General features: G+C 41.4%; 1 protein-coding gene across 1 annotated transcript in view; it reads right to left on the bottom strand.

The window, feature by feature from the left end:
• Positions 1-1407: 1407 nt before the first annotated feature.
• Positions 1408-23598, bottom strand: part of BBS9 (Bardet-Biedl syndrome 9) — a 1933935-nt gene continuing 1911744 nt past the window's right edge. Inside the window, exon 22 of the mRNA XM_085607489.1 lies at positions 1408-3467. Within this exon, the coding sequence (XP_085463615.1) occupies positions 3460-3467 (8 nt within the window). The 3' untranslated portion in view covers positions 1408-3459. The remainder of the gene's footprint in view (positions 3468-23598) is intronic.

Here is a 23598-nt window from a genome sequence, read left to right on the forward strand (position 1 = left end):
TTTGACTCCTTTTCCTTTTAAATTATATAAGACTTTTGTTGTTTATTCTGATTCTTTTTTCCATTGTACTAAATGAATCCACTATTTCACTTCCTCAATCGTTATATTATATTGATATTTCAATTAAGTCTTTTTAAAAATGAAACTTGGATGAATGACACTAAACTGTGGGTGCTTGATTTCCTGGTGTTGTGTGCATTGGAGTGCATCAAGAGTAAGTATCTGGAGGCGAAAGGAATGGCACTTGTGCCACCTGCCTGCAGTGCTGCCCCTCTGGGTAATGGAGAGACAAGATCAAGGGGGCCCAAAGGCTAAGTGGCCAGCAAGTAAGCTTTGGTGAACTAACAGTGGACATATTCCTGGCGGCTCTCTGGGTCATTTGGTTTGTCCTTAAGAAGAACACTGCACAGAAAGAAGTTGTCAGACCCGAACCTCTAAGCAGTGAGTCACCACTAAAAGCTTTGAGCACCAGAAGAAGGCAAACTTAATTGCTCATATGGCCACATGACCGCCCCACAGAAAGCCGCCCTCTTTCATTATCGCAAATCTTATGTCTGCCATAGCCCATTATGCATGTGGATTCAAGACGGACTTAGGGGGAATTGACCTCATGTATGCACTCACAACAGAGTTCCACCTCACTGTTTAGTGAGTTACGCCTCCATAGTAAGTGAAGGCCACTCCTCCATGCCATACAGTCAGGAACAGAAGCGATAGCAATGTCAACTGTGGAGTAGGAGGGAAAGTTGTTCTACCTGACTAGTATGTATTTGAGCCAGTAGGGTATGTGAGAGTGAGGTGCAGAATAGCTGTTTATTTGTACCACTCATTCCTATGGGTCATGCTTGTTTTTTCCACATTAGTACTGTGCATCAGACTTTGTAAATAAACTGAAAGTGCCACTCAAAAGGGTTTATAGTAAATAATGGAGAAACCAGCACTACATAAGGATGCTAGAATAGAACTATAGAAGTCAGATTTTCTATTTAAAAAACGACATTTGTACTCTTTACCAATTCATATTTTCATGTTTTGCTTATCTGGAAAATTATCTTCCTCCAACCCCTTCCCACACATAGCCTTATCCACCAATCTTGTCTTTGACCTATCTCTTCTAATAATGACCTAAGTTGCACATGTGCATGAAAATGCTGAGATGAAGAAGGATATTTATCTCAGATACTATACCTGTAACATTACCTTTGTCCATTCAATTCCCACACCCAACCCACTTAGGGGACCCCCTGGCTATCAAATACCATTTACTCATACATTCAAACATCTGTATAGTGTAGAAATCTCTGAATAGAAAATATATTTACATTTTTGAAACTCCTTAACTTAACATTTTGAGGACAACGGTTTATGCCAATTTGAGATCCTTAACATTTAGAAAAAGTATATTACTCACAACTGAAAATGTATCACTTTATTCCATAATCTTTCAGAAACAGTATCTGGCTATCCATTTTCGACATTTATGTACATTATTTTTTTTCTCTCTTCATCACCAATCTTTCAAGAAGGAAAAATGTTTCATCGCACATTCTTCTGGCTTACAGCTGATATAGGTTACCCTATTATGATGATACAGTTTTTCAGGCTAAATCATTTCAAACACATTTCCCTTTGTTCTCTTTAATCCTTATCTTACCTGTTTAATGTCACTTGTCACTACTTATGAACTGTCACTTCAAGCCTATTTCCCTTTATTGTTACCATACCTATGGAACGTCACTATTCACAACCTAGTGAACCGCACTTCTGGCCCATTTCCCTTTATTATTACACTACCTATGGCATGTCACTTGTGATCCTGCAATCTTAAAATAGCTGTGTTTGCTAATCTGATTCGTACTGTGCCATCACTCTTAAAACCTCATCAATATGGCTATATCCATCTTAAGAAACGTAAGAGGCTCTAACAATTAAGTTAAAACAGTTTTGCTGCTCTCACTAACGTAGATCGAGCTTAGTCTTTAAGCATAGGAAAAAACATTTACTATGTGATGCTAAAACACATATATGAATTGAATGAATGGTGCTCAAACATTTGGACTTATTTGATCTATATTAGAATTTTATAAATATTACTATTGCCTTATAACTCGGGCTGCTTTTCTAGAGATTAGGTATATTTCGAAATTGACACTTCGATTTTTTAACAAGTACCAATGTATATTTTCCAACTCACTCCTACATCCATTTGTAAATAAAGGGGAGGCCAGACACTGTGTAGGCAATGACTTTGCTGCTGTTTGATACCCTGTACTTTCCAAGACCGTTTGTAATAGAAAGAAGAAAATTGAGCAATGGCTTATAATTTTTAAAAATTATAAAAACAGTGTTTTCAAATCCTGTAAAAGTAGGCCGAGACACACAGGGTACTATGTAAGGAGAGAGATGCAGCAGTAAAAAAATAAATATGGACTACATGGAAGCCATATGAATTAGGCAGTGAGCAATAGCCACTCGACTTATGCAACAATGGGGGGCCAAATTATGCATTGGAGTTGACAAAATTATGCGAAAACAAAGCAAAGTTATGTGGCATAATGCGGCACAATCTGTAACAGTATTATTTTGCTATTTTGTGTGGTCAACGTTGCACCCCATTAACACCTGTTTGACAGCTGGATCAGCAAAATTGAAAGATTGGCAGATAACCTTTGCAAAGATTCTGCCTTTGCACAGAACCACCTTTTGGCGCTTTTTTTGTAATTTTTGAGCTAGAAAAAATTTGTTTGGGGTGAAATTTGAAAATTATGCAGCAGGTGGCGGTCGATAGGGGAAGTGCAGCAAATCCAAAACTATGCAGAAAATTCCATGGCAATAGAATCACATAATTCCAACGGCCTTTGCAATAACTTGAAAAAACATATTTACATATGAAATTACATAGATTAGAGAAAAGTCAAAGAAAGGATTTTAAAAAAAACCTAAAATTAAACAGTTATTGGCCACATACAAAATAATGCCTATTCAAGAAAATAATTAGACCACTATGAGAAAGCCAAATACAGTACCTACGTTAAACTGATTCTGTAAGTCAGACACTTTTCTTTCAGAATTTGGGACATCAAAGAGCTGAAACAGCAGTTATCATTCATAACTCCTGCAGTAGAGGTCTACATTTGACAAAATTGTTACATTTTTCACATTGGGGAACTATACGGATGCATTATTGATATTCAATGCTGTTATACTTGAACATTAACACTACTGTTGATTTAACCATTAACACTACTGTGAAAAGCATTCAGGCTTCGCTAGTGGAACTTCGGCCACGGCTCTCCTAACACTTTGCCCCAATGAGATCCTTGCGCAAGTCAGCGTCTTCCCCCACTTGGCCTTTTCTGGGTAATCCTGAGGTCATGATAGGTGTTTGAAGCAGGTCCCTCTCGCTTCTATTGTACTAAGCAGTGTGCGGTTGCAGGTCTCTTCTGAACTTTCCTTCTTTCAAGAAGCTGTAAAGAAAAATCCCAAAATTAAGTAATTAATTTAATCAGAGTGTTGTGTCCTATTCTTAATTTTACAGAACAGTAAAAAACAACGATCATTCTTTTTCTCATGATACAAACGTTGGTGGAACGTGTTCTTTCTTCATATGATGTGGCATTTTTTATTGGATCCAAACAAGATGTACAGTGAGCAATTAGAGACACCACGGAACCCCAACTTCTGCATGAATGGCATACGTTTGTTATCATTTTAGGCCACCCAAAGGCCGTTCCAAATTCACTTCTTTAAGATCCAGAAACTGTCGATGTTGCACTGTGTATGAAAGTCTTAAAATTTTAGAATTGCATTTTCCCTACATTGAACAAATGTTCAGATGCCATTTTCAAATATTTTATATTTCTAAGATTATCTTTTTCTCATTAAGCATTCCACCCTAATCTCTGCCCCACACCAGAATATATAAAGTAAATCAAAATTGATCAATTCATCATAATAGCACAAATTCACCAAGGTTTTAGAGCACATTGAAATTCCACATCCTAATTCACAGATACTGATGGTGGAAAATCTTTTCAATCTGGTTGATTTTCACAGCCATAGTGTTAGGCCGTGGGAGTGGACTCACTTAACACTGATGCCCTGGGGCTGGACCTACAACGGGTCTACAAACAGAGCACCAAGCACACTCCTTTAGCATTTGATCCTCAAGGTAGGTGTGGCAAGCAGTCTCAGGTTTACTCAAGGAGGAGGTGTGGGGCCAGAGACGCAGAACTCAAGAGTGCACACAATAACCCCTCCCCAATAAACAGAATGTCCAACCCGTGTTTCTTATTGTTGCACTATTGTAGTACTTTATTCTTACAACAACACAATATTTACCAAATATTACCTAATGACATCTGCAATAAGGAGAGAATAAAGTGGTATCCCTAAACACCCTTTTGGTCAGTTTTGGTATCCGGCGATTTTGCGGTATAGTATCTCTTTTTTATTATAGGCAGAAGGCAGAACAGCAGCAGTATAGTAAGTTTTTCAACTCGGGCTCCTGTATGTCATAACCCACATTTCACCGACACAGGCACTGGCACTTGGGCTGCCCATTTCCCTTGCTCTCACACGCAAATTGTTTACTGTTGATTAATGTATTCTCATATGGTATGTCCTCCATTCTTCTTATTTTCTAGGTTTCTCTCCCGGGACCTTTTTTGCGTGAGTAACTCACATTTCCAGTGAGGATATTATATTATATTATCACTCTTGCAGGTTAAATTTTCATTCATGGTCATTGCTTTTTCGAAGATTTCGGCTTCTCTTTTTTCCTGTCCTGATAACGCGCCGGTCACCCTAAGCCGACAAGCCGTCAACACTTTAGTCTATGAGAAAGATATATCCACAAGGTGAAGTAGTGACTGACTATTTAAAGACCCATTCTTTGTACAAACTCATATGCTCTGTTGATTGTACATTGTTCCATTGTCGCCTTGTATTATGTCCGCCATACACAGGCTTAAGGCCCCTAGTTACTTGAGCACAGAACACAGAGCACTTTCTTATGGAAACTCTTACATTGTATGAATTGAATACAAGCTTTATATACGGACCAGGTTATGTTATATGTGTGTTTCTTATGTTATTGGCGTCATTCTTGATATTTGGTAACCCTCATTTTAGGAACATCTGCAACCCGTGTTTCTGTTATTGACTTGAGATAAAGCATCACCAATTTGCTAGCAGGCTAAATAGTGAGGAAATATTAAGCTCAAAACAAAATACATCAAGTACTAGCATAGCCAATAGGTCTGTCATCTGCTGCCAGACTTTTGGTTTTGTCAAGCCTGTTTTGTTATGTTATGGTTTTTGCAGAACTGTATTGTTAAAGTAACTGCTCTACCCTAGGAAATCTAAAAACCCATAGGCTAAAAGCAAAAATATTTTTTTGGCCTAAAAAACATTCATTGTCGTAGCAGTCCCTCTTTGATGTGAACTACTGTGATCTGCTCCTTGTGAAAGGGCAGAACTTAGCCTTGCACAGTAAAGTTAGCCAATGGTGGAAATGGGCTGACCCCATGTGTTGCATGCTAGATGCTGTACTAGGCAGAAGAAAATGTGAATGACACAAGAGCAGACCAATTGATAAAGAGGGCTGCCTGAAAACCCCTATACATATATTATACACATAATTTTAATACAATGAAATCTTATTGGCTAATATTAGACCTAACAAAAATGGCGAATCAAACGGCGCGTGCTAGTGATTTGCACAGTAATTACTTTATGTCCATGCCTAAGTGCTGGCAACTTTGTTTTCAATAAAGTCTGCCATCTTTGTTAGGAGTAGATATATTTTAAGGATTATGTCTAATAGTTTTCCCAAAGACAGCTTAGCTAAAATGTGGCTATATATTTTTAAACGTTTGTACCCTCGTTTTCAGATATCAGAAGAAATGACATGAAAATAAATAAATGGGACCCAGTCAGATGGTCTACTGTTCCCATAACATTTAACGTGACCTTTTTACCTTTTGAAGAAAGACAATATGATACAAAGATAGGCTAGTCTCGTTTAAGATAAGGAACACAATTACTTTAAGGAGAACTTGACCTTGTCATACTAATGTCATTCTAGTGACAAAAAAAACGTCAAGCTTATCAAACAGGCGTGTAAGACAAACTGCCCTTGAAGAAATGCAATCGCGGAAACAAACCATTTGAGATAAAAAAAATAACAATTCTAAGAACATAAATCTTAAGATAACCAGTGTGCCTGTAACTGCTTCGGTACACAAGCTCTCTAAAGGCAGATCCTAAAGACCAAGGAATGCTTTTTTAGGGCGATATATTATTATTATTAGAAGAGAAAATAGTGTAACAATGTAAAAACAAGTTAAATTAGGGAGTATAGACGTATTAAACATGGTTTTCCGGACTAGACTTCACAATGAAAACTGGCAACTCCTTCATGAAACTGAAGGAGAAAAAAGTGAACTGAGGATAGTTTAGGGTACTTAAAAAAATAAAACACTCACTCTGTATATAATTTATTTTGGCACTCCATGAAAACAGGCATTGGGAGCCCTATAGATGGAAGACAAACTGGCCAGAGACACCTCCCTAAGGGCCATATGTAGGTAGCCTAATACCGGTCGGTAACGGCCGATTTTCGGTAAATATCCCGTTACCGACCGGTATTTAGGCTCTTGCTATGTAGGGGGAACATTTCAGGATTCGATAATTTACCGAATCAGTAAAATTACCGAATCGGTAATTTTACTGATTCGGTAAATACCGAATCCTGAAATGAGATGTAGGTGACACTCAAATGAGTGATGTGTAGGGAAAATAATTCGGTATTTAGCACCAAATATATGTTGGTGCTAAATACTGAATTCATTGCAAAAAGCAATATTTTGCTGCACTAACAGTGCCATGCTGCAGACATACATGCCCTTAGGGCATGTATGTGCGCCACATGTGCACACATGCAGGAATCAGGGGTGCAACAGGGTGTCAATGTGACACCCTGCCACCCTTGAATGTGCTCCCCCCATTACCGAATCGGTATTTACCGATTCGGTAATGAGGCATACCTTCCCATTGATTCCTATGGGCCTCCAGGCCCATAGGAATCAATGGGAAGGTATGCCTCATTACCGAATCGGTAAATACCGATTCGGTAATTACCGAATTTCTCCGATTCGGTAATATTTACCGAATGATTACCTACATACGAGTTACCACTTCTTAAATACCGAATCGGTAAAGTTCGGTATTTAAGAAGTGGTAACTAGTATGCTACCTACATATGGCCCTAAGAGCGAGTCGGTGAAGGAAATAAACACACTCAGAGGCATTAATGAGACTGATCAGAACGGTAACCCCAAGATGAGGGACATGTAAATTAATTAAGAATTTAAATAGTTTGATGGTCCAAAGGAAGGACTTCGATATTTGGAACGGTTTTATAGATTTCTGAAACTCCTATATGCCCTACAATCGTACCCAGAAAAATTGCCAATATTCCAGATTAGTTTTCACTAGAGGTCAATATCACCCACGAGAGTAGAAAGATCAGATCAAGTTGATTTAAGATGAAGTTTATTAAGACAAAAGGCCTTATCCGTAAAAGCATGCAAAAAAAATAAGGGGATTGTATCAACAGATGAAGGTAAATAACAAAACATTTACAAAAGATCAGCGAGGAGAAGATTAATAAAATATCTGTGCATAATAGACGTTAGGTACCAACCTACTGAGATAGGTGCCTTAGACATATTTATATTAAAGAGAAGGTTAAACACCCAAGCAATAGTTTTAACAAGCCATTTTTAAAAAAGGGGATTGTGAGAAAGTGGATTATTAGTTGAAGTGGATGGTAGTCCTTTTCAAGTAATAATTGTACTATTCCTTACTAGGTCCAGTTAGGTCTCAAGAATATAAACATGAGCGCCACCGTTGGTAGATGTAGCGCAGAGCAGGTAGGCTTAACATAGGAGAAATATGTAAATCTTTGAAAGCCAAACCGGTTAAAAAGTAGAAAATACACTCTAATTTATAAAAATAGAGAAAATCTTAATGAACAAATAGACAAAAATCTGGTGTATGGAACAGGAGATATGATTGTTCAAAATGTTTGATGTTTCTAGAGGTAAAAAGCACAAAGCTCTAACTGCAGGTATCTGGTCGTGCTTGAGCAGGCCAAAGTCAAAATGTAAGACCAGCTGCAATGAAGTGTGTGTTGGATACAGGGGCCAGGTTCATCCTGGTGAAAGGTTTATATTCTGACTTTGTCATTTTTCCAGAGAAAAGCTCTGGTCTATGAGGTCATCTGCAGGTCGGGTGCCAGCTGGATCTAAATAGGGGCTATTTGACAGTGGCTGTCTGAAACACAGGGCCTCAGTGGGAGCCTCAGCTCCAGCAGGAAGTTCGAGGCTCTAGACAATGACGATGAGAAAAGTCCAAACAGGTGAAGTCCTAAGTCATGACCCAGGAAGACGTCGCCCAGTTTCTGCTTGACATTAGTCCCAGTGAAGTCCTCTATGTTCAGACTGAAAGCCTGATTTAGATCTTGGTGAATCGGGTCCCACTGTCGCTTTTTCAGAGGTCACTGCCACCCTCATGCGTGGGGGTCCACCCACCATATTTAGATGTTGGCGGTTCCATAGATGAAAGACTGCTGTGGTCTTGCTGACTTGTCCAGGAATTCTCAACCCTGTCGATGGCAGGATAGGCAGAATCGGCTGTCGTTGGGATTCCAGAGCAGATTACCGCCGAGCTGATTACGATGTGCCTTTCCGCAGTGGCAACTGTGGCGGGAATCTCTCCTTCTTTGAATTGGCAGAATCAAAGGAAATGAGGTAAAAAGGTACATTTTTCTTGCTTCCCACTTCTGTTTCCGTCTTGAACCCCATCGTCCAGGTCCCTACTTTGCTTCACTGACTCTACCACGACGCCAAATGACTCAGTTGTTGCTGAGATCTATGGTGAGCTACTTTTACAATAGCCTATGTATCATGTATTGCCAATTGCTGTAGCCTTGTCTATTTCCACAAATATGGGAGAGGTACCCTTCTAACAAAAGGGACAGGGTCAGAATATCAGTTAAAACAAGCAGGATCCCTTTTATGTCTCACACTTTCACTATCAATACAATATTTTTAGTGTAAACTTTTACTTCCTCAAAGACATTCACCCTACACATTCGTAAACTATGCTGTCCTAACAACGAAACACTGATTGATGTAAAAATGTCTAGTTCATTTAAAACTCTGATAAAAAACACACTGTATACAATATTTCATTAATATAATACAAAAGTATTCCAAAACATTTTCTTTTAAAAACAATATACTATGTGCAAAAATATAATCCACCAAATATCACAATATTGCATACCACAATTTATTTTTTTAAAGGAATTGCACTGTTCTATATGTTCACAGAACTAACAATCAAAATATTTATTAAAAAGTGACAGATTTCATCACAAGTTGTCAATGCAGCATTTCGGTGGTATTAGGATAGTTTACCTCATTTTCTTCAGGAAACACTATCATAAAAATCTTATATATAACCTAAAGCCAAAGGACTTGTCTTATAAATTAGTTCCTTCACTAGATTTCTCATTCACATTATGTAGGCATCTTGCCCATTTTCTTCTTCCAGATATATTACTGATCTGTTAGTATTCCTATATATGTTTATTGAATAACAATCCCAGTTATTTTTAATGGGATATTACTCTCTCTCTCTCTTTCTTCTACCGCTTTTCCTCTAGTCAATTCTCAAGGTGTGTTCATATTGAAAGTAAAGTGGAGGAAGACTTCTCCTTATTTGCCCTTGTTTTTCTTATTTGGTGGACCTCCCATAAAACTTCCAAAGGTGTGTAGGGTTCTTAAATAATGCAATCCCTCATGTTCTTCTGTCGCCTAGCCCTGTCCTCGCGATTGTTTTTCAACAACAACAAAAAAGTCTTGTGTATGTCTGCATTGCGTTGCACAAGCCCGGTAACACGGGACCTAATAGGTAATGTCGCAGGGCAGGACCCTTGATGGCTGCTTGACTAAACGGCTACCCCATTCTTGGAGTCCCCTGTGACACGTTGACTCTCCCAAGAAGGAATGGAGTTTGAATAAATCTAAGATAAATTATCTGTTACCACTCGGTTTTAGGAGCAGCTATCTTCCCTAAAAATAAAAACAGGATAGGGACTTACCCCCCCCCCCCCTTTCCCGCACTACACAGGGATGATTGTACTCTAAGCCCTGAAGAAAGTCCAGGACCAATTTGGCCGAGATAGGACTGAAACATGTTGGCACTAGGGTCATTGGACCATATATCTCCTGGTTGACCCCCTGTAATTGTTTAATATCCCCGCCAGATCCACGAAAAAAGGGATATTGGGGTCTGACGGCAGATTTTTAATCTCTAATTCCCCCTGGCCATATCTATCTAAGAGCTCCCTGAAATACGGTCGAGCCCACCCTGACATTTAGGCGTCAGGGTGACCCGATGATGAAGCATGATACCACTAGGGTGTGTGAGGGTAATATAAACATAAGGATGTGTGTCCTTCCCTACTCTCTAGTGCAGTTCAGCTCATAACGTCAAGAAGGTACGTCCCAATTCATAATAACCTGGTCATCCTCAGGAATTCATGAACTTTGGTCATAAGAGTGTAGAGTACTTTTTTGTGAAGATATGTCTGCATTGCTCTTACATGCATTACTTTGCAGTTGGATAGGATACAATGAATAGAGCGCACTACAACCTGAAGGTGCCAAAGCGCTAAAGCAGGACAGATGAATCAGCAAGAGCAGCGCAGCCAAGATTCAAAGAATCTAAGATGAGAAGAGCCAAGTTTTCAGATGGTTTTTAAAGGGCATAAAGGAATCAGCTTCTAAGCTATAGGTAGGTACAGTGCTCCATAGTTTGGTGGCGGCTACCGAGAAGGAATTCTGAAATCTGAGGATCCTACGTTTTTTACAGCATGAGGATCGAAGTAGTCTGCTCGGAGAGTATCCAATAGAAGGGGGGCCCCTATGTTGTTGGATGGGTAGGCAGGAGGAGTAGGGGACAACTAGAACTAATAAAGAGAAAAGAAACCAACTGCCTACACGAAAGTGATATACATAAGCCCAAGTTAGGGTCTAAGTTGCATGGAAATGACAGGCTAAAAAGCAGACCCAAAAAGACAGCGAAAATGATGAGAGAAAGTAATCAACACAAGATTTATTTGGATAGATAAAGGTCAGGATAATAATCTTTGTACACAAAGTAAGTCAGGAGCAATAAATTCCACAATTCAGATATAAGAAGGTCCCACACGAAAGCAGTCATACACACAATCATTCATACAACATACTCATGAGTTCAACAGAGAGCATATTTACACAAAAACACAAATTTTTACAATTGACTTAAAAATAATTGGCATCAACAGAGTGTACAATTTGACATAATAAAGATTAAAGAGGACTCGTGCACTTCCAGGTTTTTACAGATAGACGAAGTCTTCAGGTAGGCACGTACGAGTAAACGCCAACGCACGTTTCGGTGTTTGCCCAACACGGGGCTACACCTTCATCAGGGCAACGACGATGATAAACGTGAGGGACACAACGAGACCTTTAAGTCCGATATGTATTAAGGGATGGCTCCTCTTAGTAAAGTTCAGAGACACTAGTGAGCGTCAGACAGCTTCACAGGTAGGTTCCGAGGTCTAATCACCTTCAGGAATGAGTTCAGGGGCAACAGAGTCCAGGGCGGATCAGTTGCATCAGGGTAGATTCCTTTAGCAAGGTGAAATAAACAGTTCCAGAAAATAAGGACGAGAAGATAAAACACATTCCTTAAATCTGAATTGTGGAATTTATTGCTCCTGACTTACTTTGTGTGCAAAGATTATTATCCTGACCTTTATTTATCCAAATAAATCTTGTGTTGATTACTTTCTCTCATCGTTTTCGCTGTCTTTTTGGGTCTGTTTTTTAGCCTGTCATTTCCATGCAACTTAGACCCTAACTTGGGCTTATGTATATCACTTTCGTGTAGGCAGTTGGTTTCTTTTCTCTTTATTGGTCTGCTCGGAGAGTACCAGTGAAAAAGAGCATTTATTTGCATTGGGCCCCTATGATAAAGAGACTTAAAAAGTAAGCACAAGGCCTTGAAAGAAATTCGCCTCCTGACAGGGAGCCAATGAAGGGAACGAATCCCGGCTCTGGCCTAGTGCCATTTAGGAATGTTCAGAATAAGGTGGGCCACCGCATTTTGTACAGCCTGTGGTTTATTCAGAGAGGAGCTATTGGTATTAAGGTAAAGTGCATTACAGTAGTTTTTACCAGTAGATGTGCACCAAATCGCTTGGAATCACACTGAATGAGAACCTTAACATGCAAACACACATCAACCTGTTGGCTAAAAATGCCTACTTTCACCTCAGCTATCTCAAAAAAATGAAACCATTCGAAAACCCTGACCTCAAAACTGCAATTCAGGCTTTAGACATATCGAGGTTGGAGTACGGATGTACTATCCTCTTGGGGCCTCCCAAAATTTCAACAGTCCCTTTAAAAGCCTGTCTCAACGCGGCAGCAAGACTCCTTACAGGATCTAGGAAATTTGACCATATTTTGCCACACCTGAAGGTGCTCAACTGGCTACCCTACAAAGCTAGAATCCACCTAAAGATGGCATGCATCACTCATAAAGCTTTACACCACAATACCCACCAATAGCTATCCCAGAAACGTTCAATATCTGGAGGAAACAGACACTCTGGGAGCTCCGAAAATCTACTCCTGAAACCCTCACGCTTCAGCAAGAAAAAAACGTTTGACAGAGCATTCTCCGGAGCTGCATCAAGAATATGGAACTCGCTACCTCCGTGCATCAGAAAAATCTCCTCAACACCATTATTCAAAAAGGAAGCCAAATCATTCCTGATGAGCAAATTCCTACCTTAACTTCTTAACAACCCTCACCATCTGGAGCCCCTCACACCAGCTAACTCACTGACTTGCCCCTCTCCGAATCCGACGGAGACTCTACTCTCCTTATCACTCCTGCCTGCATTGAACCCATTCTACTACTTCAAACTTGTTTCTACACTTCCCTTGATGACACCCTTGCTGCTATTCCTCGCACTCGACTTTTTCCTACTGCACTGAACAAATCACCTCTATTATCGTTTCTGCCGAACCTTGCTAAAATGTTTTTATACTTTCTCTGCTCTGTATTGCAAAATGTTTTTAGATTTACTCTGCTTTTTATTGTAAAGCGCTCTGATACCCTACTCAGGTTCTTGTTTGTGCTATAGAAAACTCTAAAAATAAAAAAATAAAAAAATAAAGTAGTCCAGCCGTGAGGTAACAAGGGTGATAGTGACTTTCCGGTGCAATTCCAATGGAATGTAAGGAAAGATCTTTATCAGGGTCCTAATGATGCAAAAACAAGTGCAGATAATGCAACTGACATGTGCATTAAAACTCAGAGTAGTATCAAAAATGACCCTGAGGATTTTAGCTGACTTGACAGGGGTGGAGAGAAGTCTTCAGGTAACTGGCCACCAGGTGTTTGACCAAATGGAGTTTTGAGAGCCAACACCAGCACTTCAGTCATGTCGGCATTAATCTTCAGGGAATTGTGCTTCATCATAGATTGATTGAACCTCCCCGCCACCAAAGGCAAGTCTTTGGAAATGGATACAATAATTTGCATATAATCAGCATATGACAGCACTTGAAACCCAAATGAAGCCACCAGATCAACCAGAGGTGCCACATAAATATTAAAGAGGGTTGGACTCAAGGATGAGCCCTGAGGCACCACACAGGGGAGGCTAAAAGTCTTTGCCTTGAAACCGCAACAGCTGACAATTTGCACCCTGTTCGATAAAAACATCCTGGCTGATGAGAGGTGAAACCCCAAAACCGGTCCTAGGATGCTTGTTTCCGGTCCAGGGAGGACCTGGCTTGGCAGTTCGGGCTGGACTGTTCCCATGAGGCACAGGGTCAAGGCTGATTTACATATGGCCAGGTCTAACCTGGGGTGGCATGGTGAGCAAAACACCAATGTATTTAACCTGGATCTGTTGACTGGGAGTGAATGTTTGATTTGCTCTGCTTTCCGTCCATCATCTGTGTGTCTTTTGCTTTCTCGCCCTAAGTGCGCAGGGTATGCTCAGATGTGGGTCCTGGTCTCACTGTGCCACTGGATTCAAGCTAGCATTAGCTGATGAGGGGTGATGCCCTGAAACAGGTCCCAGGGTGCTTGTTTCCGGTCCAGGGAGGACCTGGCTTGGAAGTTCGGGCTGGACTGTTCCCATGAGTCAAAGGTTCAAGCTAGATATGCATATGGCTGGGTAAAAATTGGGGTGGCATGGTGCACAATAGAACAATGGATTTAACCCAGATCTGCTGACTGGGGGTTAATGTTTGATTTTATCTGCATTCCGTCCATCATCTGTGTGTCTTTTGTTTTCTCGGCCTAAGAGCACCCGGTATGCCAAGATGTGGGCCCGGGGCTCACTATGCCACTGGATTCAAGCTAGCATGGCTGATGAGGGGTGATGCCCCGAAACTGCTGCCAGGATGCTTGTTTCTGGTCCAGGGAGGACCTGGCTTGGCAGTTTGGTTGGGACTGTTCCCATGAGGCACAGGGTAAATACTGATTTGCACATGGCTGGGTCTAAACTGGGGTGGCATGGTGAGCAAAAGAACGATGGATTTAACCCATATCTGTTGACTGGGGGTGAATGTTTGATTTGCTCTGCATTCTGTCCATCACCATGAGTCGTGTGGAGTGGCATAGAGTGGAGTGCCGCAGGGTAGAGTGGAGTGTGTGGAGTGGCACAGAGTGGCTTACAGTAGAGTGGCGTACAGTGGTGTAGAATAGCTAGAGTTGAGGGATGTACAGTGGTGTAGAGTAGAGTGACAAAGTAGGGTGACTTAGAGTGGAGTGGCATAGCGTGGCCTAGAGTGGAGTGGCATAGAGGCATAGAGTAGATTGGCATAGATTAGAGTGCCATGGAGTGGCGCAGAGTGACATTAGCTATAGTGGTGTATGGTGGGGTGGCGTGGAGTAGAGTAGGGTGGGTTGGGGTGGAGTAGAGTGTTATGAAATAGAGTAGAGTGGAGTGGCGCAGAGTAGAGTGGTGTAGGGTAGAGTGGAGTGGAGTGGCATAAAGTGGCGTAGAGTTGAGTGGCATGGAATGGCATACAGTGACTTAGAGTAGAGTGGTGCAGAGTGAAGTGGTGTATAGTGGCATAGTGTGGAATGGAGTGGCATGGAATGAGTGGCATAGGGCAGAGTGGTGTAAAGTGGGGTAGAGAACAGAGGAGCAGAGTGGTGTGGAGTGGCATAGAGTAGAGTGACGTAGAGCTGAATGGAGTAGCGTAGAATGGAGTGGCACAGAGTGGAGTGGCATTGGGTAGAGGGGCATATGTTAGAGTGGAGTGCTACAAGGTGGCACAGGGTAGAGAAGAGCATAGGGTAGAGTGGTGTAGAGTCGAGTGGCGAAGAGTGGAGTGGAGTGGCATAGAAAGGGGTAGAATACATTGGTATAGAGTGGAGTGGTGTAAAGTGGCTTAGAGTAGAGTGGCATAGAGGGGGGTGGCATGGAGAAGAGTGGCATGAAGTGGAGTGGCACAGAGTAGAGTGGCATAAAATAGAGTGGCATAAAATAGAGTGGCAAAGATAGGGATGCCAATGTGTGGGGTGGAGGGGTGGCATAGAGTGGAATGGCATTGAGTAGAATAGGGTGGCGTAGAGTCGTGTATCATAGAGTGGAGTGGGGTTGAATAGAGGGGCATGTAGTAGAGTGTCATGGAGCAGAGTGTTGTGGAGTGGCGTAGAGTGGTCTAGAGTAGAATGGTGTTAAGTGGCATAGAGCAGGGTGGCGTAGCATAGTGTGAAATGGCATAGAGTAGAGTGGCAAAGAGTGAGGTGGAGTGGCGTAGAGCAGCATAGCATGGAGTGGCATAGAGTAGAGTGGTGTAGAGTAGAGTGGCGTAAAGTAGAGTGGCGTAGAGTGGAGGGGTCTGGGGTGTAGAGTGAAGTGGGATAGAGTAGTGAAATGTGGAGCAGAGTGGCATAGAGTCGAATGGAGTGGCATATAATAGAGTGGAGTGTCATACAGTAGAGTGGTGTAGAGTGGAGTGGTGTAGAGTAAGGTGAAGTAGAGATGAGTGGCATAGAGTGGGGCAGGTGGAGTAGAGTAGCATTCTTTAGAGTGGAGTGGGGTGTTGTGAAGTGGCCTGGAGTGGAGTGGTGTAGAGTATAGTAGAGTAGAATGGCATAGAGTAGAGTGGAGTAGAGGGGAGTGGCATATAGTAGAGTAGCCTGGAGTGCCGTAAAGTGTAGTGGCATAAAGTAGTGTGGCATAGAGTGGCTTACAGTAGAGAGGAGTGGTATAGAGTGGCTAGAGTAGAGTGGCATAGTGTAGTACTGTTGTGGGTGTAAGTAAATAACGTGTCAGTAGAAACGGCAGGTTGGGTGAAAACAACATAACAGGATGCCAAAGCCTATGTTAAAAGTAGGAAAGTTCATTGCACTTCTAGGAATAATACTAGATTATACAATGAAAAAATAGTGCATTGCAAAAAGACAAGAAAGAGCAAAGTACATATGCACTTGGTCCATGCTCCAGGGAGAAGCTAACACAAGAAAGGAAGGAAAGCCCAAGGTAACTAAGCAATCAAAAGATTGACAACGAAAACAACTAATGGTATGCTGTGGGTGGGTTTTAAGCCCACTGAATTGTAAACTATACATAATCAACATTTTCTTACAGCGTTGTACACCAAGCCTTTTCCAGTACTAATGTTGGGAACAAATAAGTAACGAATTTGAAAGTTTATTTGGTGTCTTGTTAAAGAAGTCATAATCCACATAATACACTTTAACCCATTACAACTGCTTATAAACATTGTTCTTGGGATTCACCCACGGCATTTCAGTATGAGTAATTAACACCTAAACTTGGGGACAAAAGTCAAATACTCACTAGTTTTCATGCACTTTTTCTGATGGCTAAAGTGAGCCTAACTCAATCTCCAAGTTATACAGAATACTTTCCTGCAGCCACACTAGACACTAAAGCAAATGTTCGAAGGTGGACACATGGGAGTTGAGGATGTAGAATCAGAAGAAACTCTGGTGTGCAGAAGGAGAGAGTTTGTGGAAAGCTGATCTGCATGAGCCCAAGTTCACGGTCTCAGTGAGACAGACCTGAGGATATATATATCTTAACTAGTTGGCAGTCACCACTAGGTAATTACAGTTAGGTCTGCTTATCCAAAGAAAGAACGTTTTTTGATTAGCTAATGAGTTGTGCCCAGTTTGACGCATCCTCACAAAACATTCCAAAACAAAAATGTTCATCCACCTCAGCTCCTTCCTGGAAATTTACGGAGTGATCGATCAAGCGTGGCCCGAGAAAAAAGGGGGAGTCCCAAAACACAAAATCTCCATGCACATTCTAAATATTTCTTTAGACAAGGTTACAGCAAAAATTACTGAAAAGAATGACACCAAACTTATCAGAAAGCTAGATGTTGAACCATAGATTGTGCTTTTTGGGATTTGGTGTGAATACATTCAATTGGTTTTGAGAAATTAAGGGACAAAAATAATTGCATATCTGAACAGTTGGGAGCGCCAATTTAAATAGAGTGTTCTAATTGGCCCAGGGAGCTTTAATTCCTTTAGTCATCTCGCTCACGCAGAAGTCAGACTCCCGCAGGAGTGAGCGCTCTGACTCATGAGAAAAATGTTGCTGGCAGCCATTGCAGGACTTGTGGACTTAGGCCCCTGTCCTGAAGTTACAAATAAAGATAATATAAGGGGGCAGGGTAGAGATACCCTGACTCCCTAGGCTCCATGGGGGGCAGCCAGAGGGACCTCCACTGGCGGTAAAAAGAAAAACAAATTAGCAAAAAAGGACACAATCCCACGAGACTCTTGCAAGATCAGGAGAAAAAGGCATCCGAGCAGCATTTATTGACCTTATGCCCCGGGAAGCTCACCCCCGGGGCTGTGTTCATAAAAGGGTGCGGCGTTACAGGACCCCCCTCCCTGAGCCTCTAGAGGCCCCGGGGAGCCCACCCATTGGGCTGAAATGTCTTTATATGGGGTATAAATGGCCAGCATCCCTGGAGGCCCTGAAGATCCCACCCCTGGTGCCTCATTATTTTTTTATATGGGGAGGGGGCCACGTGCCCCCCCACCGGAACTGCTAAAGGCCCAAGGGAGCCAATCCTGGGGCCAAAACGTTATCAAATCGGGAGGGGGCCACGAGGCTCCCCTCTACAAGCCTTCAAAGACCCCGGGGAGCCCATCCCCATTTAACCAAAAGGGGAGGGGGCCACACGGCCCACCTCCTCAAGCTTCAAAAGGCCCCGGGGAGCCACAGGGTAGCTAGTAACATCTTATGGCCCTGCAGCAGTGTAAGGGGTGATATATTTTCTATTCACATGAAGTCATGATTACAGATGCGTATTTTGGATATAGGGGACCACATGGGCATTTTCTGCCGCGCACTTTGTTCATTTGAATTACCGATGGTAGAGAATTACTTGGATTCCTTTTTATTTCACGGAGGACTTTTGGTGTACGCTTTGATTTTAGTCTCGCACTAGCACGGTTCACTATTCAGCCTTAATTCTTGACTGATTTGCTTACAAGCCCAGGTTAACACAACATTATAACGTACATGTAACCATAGTACTCGGTAATTAAGGGGCACTCAATTCTTACATTAAAATGTTTTTAACTCTGCATTAACACGTCCATATTTTCACAGGACCTATACCTTGGTTAACTTATAAGAAACCTGGACACTCGTTTTCATCATTGTGGAGCATTTTGACTTGCAGGAAACATTGGGCGTACCTTTTTTAACAGATTACACATGTTAATATTCCTTCGTTCCTTTGAACTTCTTATTCTTTTAGATCATCATCAATTATTTTACAAACAAGCTTTATGTTCCCCTTTTGATACACTTGGATTTTGTGAACCTAAGAGCTGCGTAAGGTATCCTCTTGAATTACGATCTTTTATTGAGTATGACAAGGAGATAACATATTTGCACTATTCTTTTCTTTGTTCCGTAGTGAAAATTACCTCCTGATGAAGGACCAGGGGTCCGAAATAGAGTGAGGATTTTATTAGAACTAATCATTTTTGGAAGCAAATTCATATACATGAAAAAGTGAGGCAAAGAACAGTTGATTGAATATCAGTAAACAAATTCAATAAATATACAAATTATGTTCACAAAAACTGTTTCATACATGATATACTTTGGAAAATAAATTTTAAACAATGTGTGTAACCCATCAGGGGACAAACAAGGTGTGCAGAAGGAGACACTGTCACAGGCTGACACTGTGAGTCTAATAAATACATATTTTAATAACATTTATGATTATTCTTTGAGTATCATTCCCAAACTAATCTTATCATCAACATATAATAGATATTTTAATCCCATTTATCATTATGCCTTGGGTACCATTATAGGTATTATTTGATTAAGGAAGAAACAATATTGTACATAAATCATGAAATGAGCAAGCAACTAACACAGCCAACACGTGCATCGTGACAACAGTTGCTTTACAAAGCAACCTGTCAGAAAAACAGCATTATCTAATTACAAAACAGTCAGTCATATCATCCACACAAGGTTTCCAGCTAACAAAATATCTGCACTGTCCTTAGTAATTATTGAGTTCCAGCTTTCAAATCCAATACAACCTTTATTTTCATTAGAAGCTTTATTCTCTATACCCCACATATGGTTAGTTTGATAAATCGGGTTGCTGGTTGACGAGGGTGTGAGCCCTGGTCAGCCAGCACCCACAGTCCTTGTAAGGGTGAACCACAAGCCATTTCTAAATTAAACTGTGCTCAACCCTCTAGTAGCTTGGCACAGAGCAGTCAGGCTTAACTTAGAGGAAATGTGTAAAATAGTGAAAAAAGATCCCACACTAAGACGCTGGACCAGGTCAAGGTCAAAAGTTCAGACTGACCGCGATGGAGCACAGGTCAAATACAGTCCCAGATTAGTCCAGCTGATGGTTTACTTTCTCAAGTGTTGTGTGAAGAGTCCCGTTTGCATTGGAGAGGACGGCGAGGAGCATGGAGAGTGTTGTGGGGGGCTGTTAGAATAGCGCACAGAGCAGGCTGGGAATCGCGGATGGGAGGGCTAGTGCTTCACATTGGCCTTACCTCGTGGGCGGTCGATACTGCTGTGTGAAGAGATGGACTGGCGGAAGCTCACACTGGTGTTTGGTACGAGGGGTGCGGTCTCAGTTCATATGGGCCTGGTCACGAAGAGCTTAAAAGCTTGATTTTAGAGTCTGTGTGCCACACCAAGAGTCCAGGACCCGAGAGGTACCACTTGGGGTTCGGGAACTCACTGCAGCTGGGTTCAGGAGCTTGTATGTCCCTGAGGCTCAGATAAGAAGGCCAGCAGATTAGCCCTTGGAGTCATTTTGGGGTCTTGGGTTCAAGGTGAAGTTGCAGGTCCAGTTCTTCCTCCCCAGGCAAGAGGGTAGCAGGCAGCAGGTCAGCATAGCAAGGCAGTATCTCCTTCAGAATAGCAGTCCTGTCAGCAATACAGCAGTTCTTCCTGGCAGGGTATCACCAGGTCTAGAAGTGCACGGAAGAGTTGGTGTCTGAGATCCTTCATTTATACACAGTTGTGCCTTTGAAGTGGGGAGAAGCTTCTAGAGGCATGTCTTTGGAGTGAGCAGATGCTCTGCCTTCCTAACCCTGGCTCCAGACTAACTACAGGGGGTATGCAGCCCTTTGCGAGCCTATTCAATTGTAGGTGGGGCTGAGCCCAGCTCCTCCCTCCCATCCTGCCAGTGATGGCCGGTCCAATCACACATAGGCTCCCCGTTGTGTGTGGCTGTCTAGGAGGAATGCACAAATCCTAACTGTCAGCTACATCCAGTATGTGACCAGAGGCAGACTACAAGCACTAAATGGCTAAGGCAGGAAAATGCCAACATCCTTAAAGTGGCATTTTCAAAATTGTAATTTGAAATCAAACTTCACCATAAGTTAGGATTTTAAATTAGGATTCCAGAGACACCAAACAAACTGGTTACCTATTTGAAAATTACACTTATAAAAGGTAATAAGCTAATTCCAATGTTATCCTGTAGGAGAAGTAGGCCTTTACGAGTTTTTCACTACCAGTACATGTTAAACTTAAAAATACCTGTCCAGCATTTTCAGTACATTACACCATGCCCTCTGGGCTGTCCACAGCCTTCCCTAGTGGTGGCTTATATGTATTAAAAAGGAAGGTTTGGACCTGACAAAAGGTATATTTTCCCAGGTCAAACTGGCAGTTTAAAAATTGCATGCACAGGCTCTGCAATGGCAGGCCTGAGACATGTTTAAAGGGCTATTTAAGTGAGTGCCACAGTCAGTGCTGCTGACCTTCTAGCACCTTTTAATTTACAGGTACTATGCACATGTGGTGCCCCTTTACCAGGGATTTATAAGTAAATTAATTATGCCAATTGGGTATAAGCCAATCTTTTTTGTTTTAAGGGGAGAGCGAATACACTTTAGCACTGGTTAGCAGTGGTAGCACAGAGTCCTAAGGCCAACAAATATGAAATTCAGCAGTAAAAGTAGGAGGAAGGCAAAAGCTCTGGGGATGACTCTGCAGAAAGGGACCAGTCCAACAATAGTAATATATCATTCTAAAGCAACAATAGTTGTACCAGACTTTGAACACATTCAAATTACAGCTTCAATATATTTGCAAAGCCATGATAAGGTTGGTAAAATGACTGGCTGGATATCCCACAAAAAAGGATATGAATTTCTGAACACAACACATCCCCACACATCAGTGATTTACACACTACCTAAAATACACAGGGAATTAATTAACTCACCAAGGAGGCCGATCGTATCGGATTGCGGTTCAGTATTAGAACCAGCATGCAGATATGCTCATCTTTCTAAAACCACATGTACCTACAGCAAGATCATATGTGAAAGATAGCACTGACTTTATAAACACAGTAGAGGGTATACATATTGACTGTGAGGCTGATATCCTTGTGACATGTGACGCAAAGTACACAAACATTCCACAAAATGCAGCCATACACACAATCCAATGCACCCTTACATCTAACATGACTGACAAACTGATCACAATTGAATTTATAGTACAACTCTCACTACTAGCCCTGAAACAGAACTATTTGATGTTCAAGAATGAGTTCTCTCTCCAGACAAAGGGTGTGGTCATGTTTTGCATCCGACATAGCTAATCTCTTTCTCGTGTAATTTGAGAAAAGTACGATATGTGGGCCAAAAAGTCTGTATCTGAGTAACATAAAAATTTGGTGATGTTACATAGATGACGTATTCATGGTGTGGTATGGGCAGTTGTGGTATTTGGACTATTTCTCGTCATGGTTGAATGATCAGAGTAATGATATCAGGATTACCTGTAATCACAATAGCACTGAGATCAATTTTCTTGACCTTTAGGTAAAACAGAAGGACAGTAATATATTCACTACCTTGAATTGTTAACCTATGGCTAAGAATTCCATGTGGATTGTGGACGAATATGCCTCCTTACATCGCATGCCTTTTCTCCACAAGTCATTGTTACGAATTGCGGGGTAATGGTATGCGTTGTTAAAATCGGTTGTTGTAACGGCTGCATTTTAGTTACATGCGTTGAAAAGGATTCGTGGTAAGCGCTGTTTACCATTGTGGACACTATGTTGATCAACTGGAGAGGCAAGTCTTGGAGATAATAAAACTGGGCTCATGCAGAGGAAACATCAACACGATACTGACAGGGAGTGCCATTGGATAGACCGTTTGAAAACAAGAGAACTGGGGGTTGAACAATGAAGACAAACTAAGACACGCATCCTCACTTGCCCAATGACAAATGGACCCATCCATACACACCACTTGACAGAGGAGAAGTGTGTAGATACTTTATTGATATAGGCCACAACTTTGATGAGGCCAACATTGGGGGTGGAATATTCAATCTACACTTTTATGTATTGACCTTGCGTAATTCATCACTGTAACCTTCATTTGTACAAACACTAAGAAGGGAGAACATTCGCTGTGAAGTTGAGGGACTCCGTGTATGGAAATTTCACCGTTTCTACAGCTGAATACACATAATGGTTCTCAGGTATTTTCTTTATATTCAACTAAGGACACCAATGCTCTTTATCATACAGTCGTGTTCACATTTTGATTCTCATGTGCTTTCTTGACAACTATTTAATCTTTATGTTAATTGTATAATTGCTCATATACACTTTCAAAAGGGCTTGTATATTTTTTTAATGACACACTGTGCACCATATACATATCAAATAGCATATAAAATATTTATAAATGGCATTAAAAAGGAAGACTTCAGGTTAAGCAGAGTGTAAACACGAGGACGGTCCTTCATGGAATGATACAGCACAACCGCAACAGGGGGGCAATTCATCCAAAGTTGAAAGGTAGATTTAATGTTTAGCGCCTCTGGCTGCCTGTTAACGATGCTGAGGTCTCCAGCACCAAGGATGCAAGGCATCTGCTGAAAGTCAAAAAGTGACACCTAAACAAGCAAAA

This window comes from Triturus cristatus, chromosome 5_2, assembly GCF_964204655.1.
Source record: "Triturus cristatus chromosome 5_2, aTriCri1.1, whole genome shotgun sequence".
Lineage (NCBI taxonomy): Eukaryota > Metazoa > Chordata > Amphibia > Caudata > Salamandridae > Triturus > Triturus cristatus.